We start from the raw sequence: 12,896 nt of genomic DNA, 5'->3' as shown, positions 1-12,896 counted from the left end.
TCCCACGCCATCGCCCCCTCTCCACCGGCCTTTGCCACCCCGACCCGAGCTCCTCGTCGTCTCCTGAGCCTATAAAATCCATCCCCACACCTCCCTCTCTCATTTTCCCAAGTTGCCTGAGCTCCCCACGTCTATCGTGCTCCCCACGCCGCTCCCCATCTCTGCCTCTCGCCGGTGAGCTCAGGTCGCGTGCCGTCGCCGTGCGGCACTCACCGCCGGCTTCGCCGTTGCGTGCCGCTCCTCGACCACCACTTCTTCGGCGCCGAAACCCACCGAAACCTTGTCACCACCACGAACCTGAGGCCGACACTGCATTTGCCGACTCTAGCCGCTTGTAGCCGGCGATTGGGACCACGACGACGGTTCACCAGCCCTGCCCTGTCCACCTATTCCGGCCCATGCTCTCGCACCCGTCCGTGGGACGGCATAGCCCCACGTCCCCTCTCTCCTCCCCACTCCATCCGCGGAAATTGCTACCCGACCTGAGCTCCTCGCCGCCTTCCGAGCCTATAAAATCTATCCCCGCACCTCTATCTCTCATTTTCCCAAGTTGCCTTAGCTCCCCACGTCCTCTCTAGTGCTTCCCGCGCCGGTCCCCATCTCTGCCTCTCGCCGGTGAGCTCTGGTCGCGTGCCGTCGCCGCCGCGCCGTCCTCACCGCCGGCTTCGTCGTTGCACGCCGTAGCTCGGCCTCCACTTCTTCGGCACCGAATCCCACCGAAACCCTGTCGCCACCACGAACCCAAGGCCTCCACCGTATTTGCCGTCTCCAGCTACTCGTTGCCGGTGGTTTGGACCACGATGGGTCACCCGCCTCGCCCCGTCCACCTCCTCCGCCCCACGCTCTCGCACCCGCCTGTGGGACCACATCGCCCCACGTCCCCGCTCACCTCCTCCACTCCCTTCGTGGTAATTGGAGCTGCACCTCCCCTCACACCACAATGCCGCCCCCACTCCACCGGCCTTTGTCGCCTCGACCCGAGCTCCTCGCCGTCTCCCGAGCCGTCTCTCGACCCGAGCCTTTGTCGCGTGCCGTCGCCGCCCTAGCCGCCGGTGAGCCGCCCCCATCTCCGCCTCTCGCTGGTTAGCTCCCATCATGTGCCGCCGCCGTGTCGCCCCCATTGCCGGCTTCGCCGTTGCGCGCCGCTTGTCGTCAGCGGTTGGGACCACGACGGGTCACCCGTCCCGCCCCGTCCACCTCCAACGCACTGCGCTCTCGCACCCGCCTGTGGGACTGCGTCGACCCACATCCTCACTCCTCTCCCCCACTCCCTCCGCGGAAATCGGCGCCACAACTCCTCTCTCCCTACGACACCACCCCCACTCCACTGGCCGTTGCCACCCCGACCTTAGCTCCTCGCTGCCTCCCGAGCCTGTAAAATCCATCCCCGCACCTCCCTTTCTCATTTTCCCAAGTTGCCTAAGCTCGCCACATCCTATACTGTGTTTCCCACACCGCTCCCCATCTCTGCCTCTCGCCGGTGAGATCTGGTCGCGTGCCGCCACCGTCCTATACACCACCACGCCGCCCCCACTGCTAGCTTCACCGTGGCGCGCCGCTCCTCGGCCACCACTTCGTCGGCACCGAAACCCGCCGAAACCTTGTTCCCACCACGAACCTGAGTCCGCCACCGCATTTGCCGTCTAAAGCCGCTCGTCGCCGGCGGTTGGGACCACGACGGGTCATCCGCCCCGCCCGGTCCACCTCATCCGCTCTGCACTCTCGCACCCGCCCATGGGACCGTGTCACCCCACGTCCCCGCTCTCCTCCCCCACTCCCTCTACGGAAATCTGCGCCGTAACTCCTCTCTCCCCATGACGTTGTCCCGACTCCACCGGCTGTTGCCACCCAACCCAAGCTCCTCGCTGCCTCCCGAGCCTATAAGATCCATCCCCGCACCTCCCTCTCTCATTTTCCTAAATTGCCTGAGCTCCCCACGTCCTCTCCCGTGCTCCCCATGCTGCTCCCTATCTCTGCCTCTCGCCGGTGAGCTTCGGTCGCGTGCCGACGCCGCCCTATCCGCCGCCGCGCCGCCTCCACTGCCGGCTTCGCCGTTGCGCGCCGCTCCTCGGCCACCACTTCTTCGGCATCGAAACCTGCCGAAACCCTATTGCCACCATGAACCTACGGCCGTCACCACATTTGCCGTCTCCAGCCGCTCGTCGCCGGCGGTTAGGACCACAACAGGTCACCCGCCCCTGCCCCGTCCACCTCCAACGCACCGCACTCTCGCACCCACCCATGGGACCGCGTCGACCCAGATTCTCGCTCTCCTCCCCCACTACCTCCGCGAAAATCGGCGCCGCAACTCCTCTCTCCCTACGACGATGCTCCCACTGTACCGGCCGTTGCCGACCCTACCCGAGCTCCTCACCGCCACCCGAGCCTGTAAAATCCATCCCCGCACCTCCCTCTCTCATTTTCCCAAATTGCCCGAGCTCCCCGCGTCCTTTCCCGTACTCCCCATGTCGCTCCCCATCTCTGCCTCTCGCCGGTGAGCGCCGGTTGCGAGCAGCCGCCGCCCCTAGCCACCGTCCTAGCTGCCGCCGCGCCGCCCCCATTGCCTGCTTCGCCGTTGCGCACCGCTCCTCGGCCGCCACTGCATTTGCCGTCTCCAGCCACTCATCGTCGGCGGTTTGGACCACGACGGGTCTCGGTCCACCTCCTCCGCCCCGCACTCTCGCACCCGCCCGTGGGACCGCTTCGCCCTACATCCCCCCTCTCCTCCCCCACTCCCTTCGCGGAAATCGGCGCGGTAACTGCACTCTCCCTACGACGCCGTCCCGACTCCACCTGTCATTGCCGTCCCGACCCGAGCTCCTCGTCGCCTCCCGAGCCTATAAAATCCATCCCCGCACCTCCCTCTCTCATTTGCCCAAATACCCTGAGCTCCCTGCGTCCTCTCCTGGGCTCCCCACGCCGCTCCTCATCTCTCCCTCTCGCCGGTGAGCTCCGGTCGCGTGCCTCGACCATGCCGCCCCAACTGTCGGCTTCGCCGTTGCACGCCGCTCCTCGTCCATCACTTCTTCAGCATCGAAACCTGCCGAAACCCTGTTGCCACCACGAACCTGACACCACCACCGCATTTGCGTCGCCGGCGGTTGGGACCATGACAGGTCACCCGCCCCCACCCCGTCCACCTCCAACGCACCGCGCTCTCGTCCTGTCCGTGGGACCGTGTCGACCCACATCCCCGCTCTTCCCTACTCTACCCGCGGGAATCGACGCCGCAACTCCTCTCTCCCCATGACACCGCCCCCACTCCTCTAGCCGTTGCCACCTCGACCCGAGCTCCTCGCCGCCTCCCGAGCCTGTAAATACCATCCCCGCACCTCCCTTTCTCATTTTGCCAAGTTGCCTGAGCTCCCCGCGTCCTCTACTGTGTTTCCCACGCCGCTCACCATCTCTGCTTCTCGCCGGTGGGCTCCAGTCGCGTGCCGCTGCCGCCCTAGACTCTGCTGCGCAGCCCCCCACCGCCGGCTTCGCTGTAGCGCGCCGCTCCTTAGCCATCACTACTTCGGCATCGAAACCCACCGAAACCCTGTTGCCACCACGAACCTGAGGCTGCCATCGCATTTGCTGTCTCCAGCCGCTCGTCGCCGTGCTCTCCATGACGGGTCACCCACCCCGCCCGGTCCACCTCCTCCGCTCTGCACACTCGCACCCACTGGTGGGTCCGCTTCGCCCCACGTCCCCGCGCTCCTCCCCTACTCCCTCCGTAGAAATCGGCGCGGTAATTGCCCTCTCCCCACGTCGCCGTCCTGACTCCACCGGCCGTTGTTGCCTTGACTCGGGCTCCTCCCCCCGCCACATGGCAGTTGGGCGAGGGCCTCGGGGCAAGGCAGCGCGAGGGACCGAGGGCCCGAGGGGCATGACGTGGCACCCCGAGGCCCACCGGCCGCTTCTGCGATTCGCGAGGTGCGGGGGTAGGGCCAGGCTGTAGGGCCATGTGGTTGGATGGGAAGGTAAGTTCCCCTCACTTTGCATACTCCTGGGCCTATATTTCCGACAGTAGCCCCCGGCACCACGTTGGACATTGGCCCCTTAAGGACAGTCTGACGTGGCTCCTCACAACTTCCCATGCCATGGTGGGGTTGATCCCGCCATTCTCCAGTTTCTTCCATGAGGTTTTGGATTTCTACGAGATCCATGCCTTGCATCTCGCACCCAACGCTGTAATGACGCTGGCCATCTTCTCGCACTTGTGCGAGATATTCGTCGGGGTGCGGCCGACGATGCGGCTGTTCTAGTTTTCGTCCCACAGCTGCAGTAGGGCGCGGCGGTGGGAGGATGCTACCTCCAGCCCCGGCCAGGGACGGCGGGGCAATACATTGAGAGCCATCTCAATGCGCACCCATGTGGGTGAGCGCTGGGATTGGGGCGAGGAGGACGTGAAGACAGTGATCCGGCGGGTGCTGGGCCTGGACACCGCCGAGCAAACGCTGATTCCAGACGGGATCCTCCCCCTTTACAGCGACCGCGACCAGTATCCTGGCTGTGATGTCGGCCGTCGATGCTGGCACGGGTCGTTCCCGCTGGAGCGGTGCCGGTGGTGGCGGCGACGGCGCGGGTAGCAGCTGGTCGACCGCAGGCGGCAGTCGGATCGGCGGCTCCGGTGGGGGCGGCGGCTCCAGGGCGCCCGGTCCGAGCTGTGGGCCCGGGGGGGACTCGGCCAGCGACCCGAAAGGGAAGCGAAAGGTGTCCGAATGTCGGCCACCTTCTCCCCCGAGCGAACGGCGGACCGACCACCGGCGGGCCACAAACGCCCTGCCGCGTCCGAGGTTGGACGGAAGAAGAAGCGGCTCCGAAAGATAGGGCAAACGGAGCCGTGCCGGGGGAGTTTCATCGAGCCCCCAAAGTGGACCTTCAAACGCCCCCCTCGTAGGTACGATCGCTAGCACTCGACTCGGTGCGCTCTATCCATAGTGGCCTCTTGTTCCTCCCCCCGTTTTCTTTTCTTTTTTTTTTAACGTGATTGGGGTTCTCCTTTAGCGGGATTCCTTCCCAGGGGGTATCGGCGTCCGATCCCTCGCAGGGGTCGAAATCCGAGCGATTGGATCGACTGGGACCCGGCCGACCAGGTGCCCTCGCTGTACCCTGGCAGGGCCCACGGGCCACACGCCGGGTCTGGCTCCGAATCTGCCAGAGCCGAGGTGCAACCGGCCGCGGGTAATGTCAGCGGCGGCGTCCCCCCTAGGGGGCGATCCTGAGGGCGCGACCCACGAGGAGCGCCACTCGGGAGTGGAGGCGGAAGCAGGTCGCGGTCCGGAGGCCGAGGCGGAAAGCGCACCGGGGGCCGAGGCAGGGCGCGGCCCGGAGGCCGAGGCTGGGGGCGGGCCTGAACCCGAGGCTGAGGCCAAGCCTGCCCGAGGGCCCGAGGCAGGGGCTGACGGGGGCAACCGTTCCCCTCTACATCTGGGGTGCCCTCGGGGCTGGCCACGCGGAAGGGGGCCGATAGCAGCCCCCAGTCCCGCGGGGGGTCCAGCAGCACTCTGGCATCCCGGGGGCGGTCCGCCACCTTTTCTTCTTCGACTCCCACGAGCATGGAGCCACTCCTGCAGGTGCTCGCCGCCTCCGACTCCACCGTCTGGGAGGGGCTCAACGCCCAAGTTCAAGCTCTGGCGGATGAGCGGGCGACCCTGGAGGCGGAGTGGGCGCAGCTCGTGGCGGACTGCGCGCGGGTTGACGAGGGGCGCCGCGCCGTGGACGACATGGTGGAGGTGGGGCGCAAAATGCGCCAAGCCCAACTGGCGGAGATCCAGGCGCGCGAAAAGACGCTGGACTCGGTCATGCGGGAGATGGAGGAGGAGCTGCAGGCGGCGCTCATCGCTTCGAGCGTCCTGGATGAGGCGCTGGGCGACATCCACTTGTAGTACGAGGCCCACGCCGAGGACCTGGTGAAGAGGGTCGAAGATGCCCGTGGAGTCCTCGACGCGGCTGCCGCCCAAAAGCGGCGGGCGTCTGAGGTCGACGCCTCGCTGCGTGCTCGGTCGGCAGCGCTCGAGGCCGAGCGCAAGACCTTAGACGAGCGCGCCCGCTCCGCGCAGGAGTTCGAGGCCATGATCCATCGACGGATCGAGGTCCTCGACCGCAACCAGCGCGAACAGGACGGGTGTAGTCGGGAATAGGCGCAGCGAGCCCGGGAGCTGGAGGAGCATGCTCGGGCGCTAGAGGAGCGTACCCGGGGACTAGTGCGAGACCACTTTGGCCGCCCACGAGAGAACGGCGGTCGAGGCGAAGTCCTCCCTTCCGAGCACAACCGGACCACCCTTGTCGCAGATGCTTTGGTGGCTCGTCGCGCGGAGGAGCTACGGCTTCTAGAGGAGGCGTGCCGGGGACGGGACGCCGCGAGGCCGAGGTGAATCGCTGCAAGGCGACGGCACGCCGACTGGGCGAGCAACTCACGAAGCGCGAGGAGGCCGTTGCCGGGCGCGAGGTGTCGTGCCCGGCATCTGGAAAGCGCCCGCGCAGAGCGCGCGGTGATGGCGGCGAGGGCTTCCGAGCTGGAGGCCCGGGAGAAGGAGCTGGCGGCAGGCGGGCAGCCCGCCGGCGCGGAGTTGGTGAGCTAGCTCACTGCGGCTCAAAGCACTCTCGCTGACCTGGGGCGCCTGGTGCAAGACCAAGCCGGGGAGATTGCAGCTCTCTGCCTTACTAACAAGATTGGACCTGGCCAACTCTCCGACGCCGTCGAACGGTTGGAGCGCGCGGGCCGCCGGGTAGGCATTTCCGTGCGCCGGGATAGGAAGCTCCCGCCCACACAGCCGGCACTCGCGCTCCGGCTAGATGGTCTGGCGGCAGATCTGGAGAGGCTGGAGGAGGAGGTCGGCGAGGCCGTGAAGTCGTTGTCGGCTTCTTTGGCGCGGGCTGCGGTGGAGCTGGTCCTCGCGAGTCATCAAGCTCGCGACCCCGACTTCCTCCTGTGGCGTGCGCTTGAGGACTTCCCCCCGGGAACCGAACAGAGGGCTCGGGAGCAAGTTCGGGAGGCGGCTGACGCGATCGTCTCCAGTTTCGAGGGGTCAGCCCCTCAGTTCAATCTCACGCTTGCCTCAGACGAGGAGAGCGGGAGCAAAGACGGTGGTGGTGATGATGGCGGCGAGGACTGGGACGATGTGGTCAGTGGCGCCGGACTCGGGGGCCCGGGCACTCCGTGACTATCCCCGCTTTTCTTCTTTTATTTTGTTATGTGCTCGCGGTGAACGCTTCTAACTTTAGGCCATCGCGCCATCTTGTTTGTAAATAAAGCTTCACCTTCGCACTTTTTACACTCTTGCTTTCTCCTTTGAATGCCTGCGGCAAGGAAAGAAGAAAAAACAAAAGCGAACGTATTCAGTTAACTTTCCTGTGATTGAGTCGCCATTCTTACCCCCTTTACACCCTCCTCGGGCTCGTTTCGGTGAAAAGAGAAAGCGCAAATCGTCCTTTGAACCAGGACGAGCCATAGGAAAGAGTAAGAAAAGGCGCACAACGGCCTCCGCTTAAGCGGAAAAGTTCATTGCTGGGTAAGAGAAAAGATACAAAATATTTAACATTGGTAGCCCCCGGCCAAGCCCGTACAAGCCGAGGGATGTGCGGGGGTTGGCCCGAGCTCCAGGAAAGCAAAAAATGCGCGACCCTATGGATAGAAACGACAGAGGTGTTCGATATTCCAGGGGTTAGGCAACTCCGTGCCGTCCTCCGTGGTTAGCCGAACGGAGCCCGGCCGGGGAACGCCGATCACTTTGTATGGCCCTTCCCACATTGGTGAGAGCTTGCTCAGCCCAAGCGCGACTGCACGCGGCGTAGGACGAGGTCGCCGACTTGTAGTGACCGGGCCCGGACGTGGCGCTGATGGTAGCGCCTCAGTCTTTGCTGGTAGCGCGCCGCTCGTAGGGCCGGGCGCCTTCTCCGCTCTTCCAAATAGTCGAGATCGTCACGGCGGAGATCATCCTGGTTGGCCTCATCGTACAGCGCGACGCGAGGCGAACCCAGGGAAAGCTCCAAAGGTAGGTCCGCCTCGGCGCCATACACCAGGAAAAAGGGAGTCTCCCCTGTGGTGTGACTTGGAGTGGTCTGATTTGCCCACAGCACGGCGGGCAGTTGCTCGAGCCACGAATCTCCGTGCTTCTTCAGGACGTTGTACGTCTTGGTCTTGAGGTCTTTGAGGATTTCGGCGTTGGCTCGCTTGACTTGGCCGTTGCTCTTGGGGTGGGCGGGTGAGGCGAAGCACAGCTTGATGCTCATGTCATCGCAATAGTCACCGAACAGCTCACTGGTGAACTGGGTGCCATTATCCGTAATGATACGGTTGGGCACCCCGAACCGGGACGTGATGCCCCTGATGAACTTGAGGGCAGAATGCTTGTCGATCTTGATGACCGGGTAAGCCTCGGGCCACTTGGTGAACTTGTCAATGGCGACGTACAGGTGCTGATACCCGCCTCAGGTCCGAGGATGTCTAGCCCCCAGACCGCGAAAGGCCAAGAGAGCGGAATGACATGTAAGGCTTGGGCCGGCTGGTGTGTTTGCTTGGCGTGGAACTGGCACGCCTTGCATCGCCGGACCCATTTTTGGGCGTCTTGCAACGCGGTCGGCCAGTAAAAACCTTGTCGGAAGGCTTTACCGACCAATGTGCGTGACGCCGAATGGGCCCCACACTCACCCTGATGAGCGTCGGCAATGAGCTCGACGCCTTGTTCCCGAGAAATACACTTCAAGAGTATCCCGTTGGCGGCACGCCGATAGAGGGTCCCTTCTACAAGCACGTACCGCTTAGAGACACGCGCAAGCTTCTCAGCTTCTGCGCGATCCTCAGGAAGAGTATTATTGTCGAGATACGCTCGGATGTCAGTCATCCAAACGACCTGACGAGGGGGGTCGGGGTTGACCCCATCGGGCCTCGAGGCCCGCGGGTCGTCAGGGGTCGGGGCGGAGGCTGTGGCGCCGGGGTCCCTCGGGGGGTCAAACCGCGCCGACGACTGCACAAGCCTTTCCTCGAAGGTCCTCGGAGGGAGTGGGGCTCGTGCTGATGCGATGCGCGACAACTCGTCAGCGACCGCGTTGTCGCGTCGGGGCACGTGCCGGAGCTCAAGTCCGTCGAAGTGGCGTTCCATGCGTCGCACCTCGCGGACGTATGCGTCCATTTGCGGATCGGTGCTTTGGTACTCCTTGGAGACCTGATTTACGAATAGCTGGTAATCGCCTAGGACTAGGAGGTGGCGGATGCCCATTTCGGCCGCCGCCCTTAATCCCGCTAGGAGTCCTTCGTATTCCGCCATGTTGTTTGTGGCTCGGAAATCGAGCCGAACGACGTACTTGAGGACATCCCCACTTGGCGAAGTCAGCGTGACTCCGGTCCTTGCACTTTGAATGTTGAGGGAGCCATCGAAATGCATAACCCAGTGCCCGGCGCGAATGTCAACGTTTGGGTCTCCTCCATCCCTAGGGAGGGAGGGAGCATTGGACGAAACAGGGTCGTCCACCGGGGTCCACTCCGCGATGAAGACAGCCAAGACTTTGCTTTTGATCGCGTGCCATGGTTCGAAGTGCAGGTCGAACTCAGCGAGCTCGATGGCCCACTTTACGACCCGACCGGTATCCTCTTGGTTGTGCAAGATTTGGCCGAGAGGGTAAGACGTCACGACGGAAACCCGATGCGCTTGGAAGTAGTGGTGCAATTTCCTTGAGGCCATTAAGACTGCGTAAAGCATCTTCTACGCCTGTGGGTATCGGGTTTTCGCGTCTCGGAGTGCCTCGCTGACAAAGTAGACGGGCTGCTGCACCTTTCGGTGGGGCCGGTCCTTGTTGTCAGGGGCAGCTGGGCCCAGGTCACCCGTGCTTAGGGGCCTCGGGGGGATCTTAGGCCATGTCGGGATTATAGTCCTCGGGGCCACCCGCTAGAGCCTCTCTTCCTCCCACGGGGGCCTCGGGGCCCTCCCGGGGGTTGGGGGCTTCGGGCACCGGGCCGTCGGGGGACGAGGGGCCATCGCCAGTCAAGGGAGCCCATGGTCCCTTCTCATAGCTGGGCTCGCAACGCGGGTCGTCCTCGTCGCGCTCAACTACAAGGGCGGCACTTACCGCGTGGGGGGTCGCGGCCAAGTAGAGCAGCAACGGTTCCTCTGGCCCCGGGGCTACTAGGATGGGGGAGGGGAGGTGAGGTAAGCTTTCAGCTGATTGAGAGCCTGCTCCGCTTCCTCCGTCCACACAAAAGGCTCGGGGCGTTTGAGGAGTTTGAATAGGGACAACGCCCTCTCTCCCAGCCTCGATATGAATCGACTCAGGGCGGCCATGCATCCCGTGATGCACTGCACATCCCTAAGTTTGCTGGGGGGCGCATCCTTTCTATTGCGCGTATTTTCTCGGGATTAGCTTCTATGCCTCGAGAGGAGACTAGAAAACCGAGGAGTTTGCCCGCCGGCACACCGAACACACACTTTTCGGGGTTCAATTTCATGCGCGTGGAACTAAGACTGTCGAAAGTCTCGGCCAAGTCCTGCAACAACGTGTCCTGGTGGCGCGTCTTTACCACCAGGTCATTGACATACGCCTCTACATTGCGCCCTATTTGATTACTCAAATTAATGCGAGTCATGCGCTGAAAAGTAGGAGCTGCGTTCTTGAGACCAAAAGGCATAGTTGTATAACAAAAGGTGCCTACAGGAGTAATGAAAGCAGTTTTTTCCTCATCTTCTCTAGCCATGCGGATCTGGTGATACCCAGAGTAGGCATCTAAAAAAGAAAAGAGATCGCACCCCGCAGTGGAGTCGACTATCTGATCTATGCGTGGTAAAGGGAAGGGATCCTTAGGGCATGCCTTGTTGAGGTCCGTGTAGTCGATGCACATCCGGAGCTTGCCGTTGGCCTTCGGGACGACCACTCTGGGTGGATGACTTCTCGGATGAAGCCGGCCTCTAGGAGCCGCGTCACCTCCTCTCGGATGAAGGCTTGCCGCTCCGGGGCTTGGCGCTGTACTTTTTGCCGGATGGGTCGCGCATCCGGCCGCACGGCGACGCGGTGCTCGATCACCTCCCTGGGACCCCGGGCATATCCGACAGCTTCCACGTGAAGACGTCGGAGTTCGCCCGCAGGAAGGAGATGAGCGCTCTTTCCTATTTGGCGTCCAAGGTACCGCCAAACTTGGCGGTCTTGGCGGTCTTGGACGGATCATCGCCAAGGGGAATCTCCTTGACGGGCACCTCGTCGGCCAAGGCGAGGCGCTTCTTGGAGACGCGGGACACGGAGGCCTCCGGGGCATGCGGCTCCGTGGCTACCGCCAGGTTGTCGGCACGCTGCTCCGCACAGGCGAGGGCGACCATGACATTGCCAAAGACGGTGATGGGGCCGCTAGGGCCCGGCATCTTCATCTGAAGGTTGGCGTAGTGGGTGGTGGCCATGAACTTCACCAACGCGGGCCTGTCCAGGACCGCGTTGTAGGGCAGATTGAGGTCCACCACATCGAAGTCGATCCGCTCGGTGCGTAAGTTGGTGGAGTCGCCAAAGGTCACCGGGAGCTCAACGTGACCCAGAGGCCACGTGTGTCCCGGGGTCACGCCGATGATCGGCAGTGACGGCTGGAGCTTCATCCCCAGGGCTTTGAGCGCGTCAAAAGCGACCGGGGATATGATGCTCAGGCTGGCCCCCCCCCCCCCCCGTCGACCAGGACACGCTTCATCTTGACGTTGTGGATGGTCGGGGAGACCATGAGGGCCAACTTCCCTTCCCGAGCGAGCACTGTCGGATGGTCGCTCTGGTCGAAGGTGAGCTTCACCTCTGACTAGCGCGCCTTCCGTGTCGCCTCGTGAGTTGGGATGGCAGCCAGAAGCTCACGCCTCATGGCCTTGAAGCCTCGGCGGGAGGTGTGAGGGCAAGCCCCCCCTGGTCGAGAGTGGCGACGGTTCCCTGAGGTATCTGGAATTCCAGATCCTCGCTGTCATCGCCGTCATCGGCGGGGGCCTTCTTCTTAGCCTCCCCTCGCCGGTCATTGGCGGGGGTCGCGGGGGCTTTGCCCTCCCGTCGACTCTGCCGCTTCTCCCCATCGGCTTTCCGAAACCGCTCGGCCAAGTTCTTGACCAAGCGGCAGTCGGCGAGGCTGTGCCGATAAGTGTTGTTCACCGAGCACCACTTGTCTGCTGACCGACCCTCACCGGAGGGAGCAGTGGAGCTCGGCTTATCGCCGGTGGCTTTTTCCTTGCACGGGGCCCTCACACGGGAGGGCCCATCGGCCACAAGGACGTGGCCCTCGTCATCGGAGCGGGCCGGCTTCCTTTTGCCCCTCCTATCTCGCCGCTTAGAGCGGGGAACGGACTCGGGGGCAGCCGCAGCCACCGCGCCAGTGCTGAGGGAGTTCCAGGCCCACGCCTCCTCCTTCCGAGCCACCTTGTCCGCCAGCTCGAAGAGCTCGGCGGTGGTCTTGGGCTCCTTGGAGGTGATCTTCTCTAGCATGCGGTTGTGCCGCACGCCATTCCGGAACGCATAAACGACCGCGTGGGTCGGAATGCACGGAATAGTGTTGCGGACCTGGCAGAAGCGCTGTATATACAAGCGGAAGGACTCATCGTCCTTCCACTGCACAGCATGCAGGTCCGCCTCTTCTCCTGGTCGGGAGTACGTGCCCTGTAAGTTCGTAATGAACTGCTACCACAGGTCCTCCCAGGAGTGGATGGAGTCGGGGGGCTGGGTCATGAGCCAGCCGCGCGTCTGACCCGTAAGAGCCATGCGGAAATAATTCGCCATGACCCAGTTGTCCCCCCCCTTCCGCCACGATGATCGTGGTATAGATCTGGAGGAACTCGGAGGGATTGATGCTGCCATCATACTTCTTCGTGAGGTTGGGGCGAAACTTCGGGGGCCACCGGACATTCCGGAGACTCGCAACGAAGGCCCTACAACCAGTCCTTTCAGGGGTGAACGTGGGGGACGGG

General features: G+C 63.5%; 1 protein-coding gene across 1 annotated transcript; it reads right to left on the bottom strand.

Annotated features, from left to right (window-relative positions):
• Nucleotides 1-7,752: 7,752 nt before the first annotated feature.
• On the bottom strand, nt 7,753-9,668 carry LOC136354932 (uncharacterized). Its single transcript, XM_066306805.1, has 2 exons — nt 8,639-9,668; nt 7,753-8,417 (listed from the first exon to the last, which is right to left on the bottom strand). Exons 1-2 carry the CDS (start codon nt 9,666-9,668, stop codon nt 7,753-7,755), a joined length of 1,695 nt encoding a protein of 564 aa, XP_066162902.1.
• Nucleotides 9,669-12,896: the final 3,228 nt, after the last annotated feature.

The sequence above is a fragment of the Oryza sativa genome, chromosome 1 (assembly GCF_034140825.1).
Source record: "Oryza sativa Japonica Group chromosome 1, ASM3414082v1".
Lineage (NCBI taxonomy): Eukaryota > Viridiplantae > Streptophyta > Magnoliopsida > Poales > Poaceae > Oryza > Oryza sativa.
This window is presented reverse-complemented; position numbering and strand designations above follow the sequence as displayed.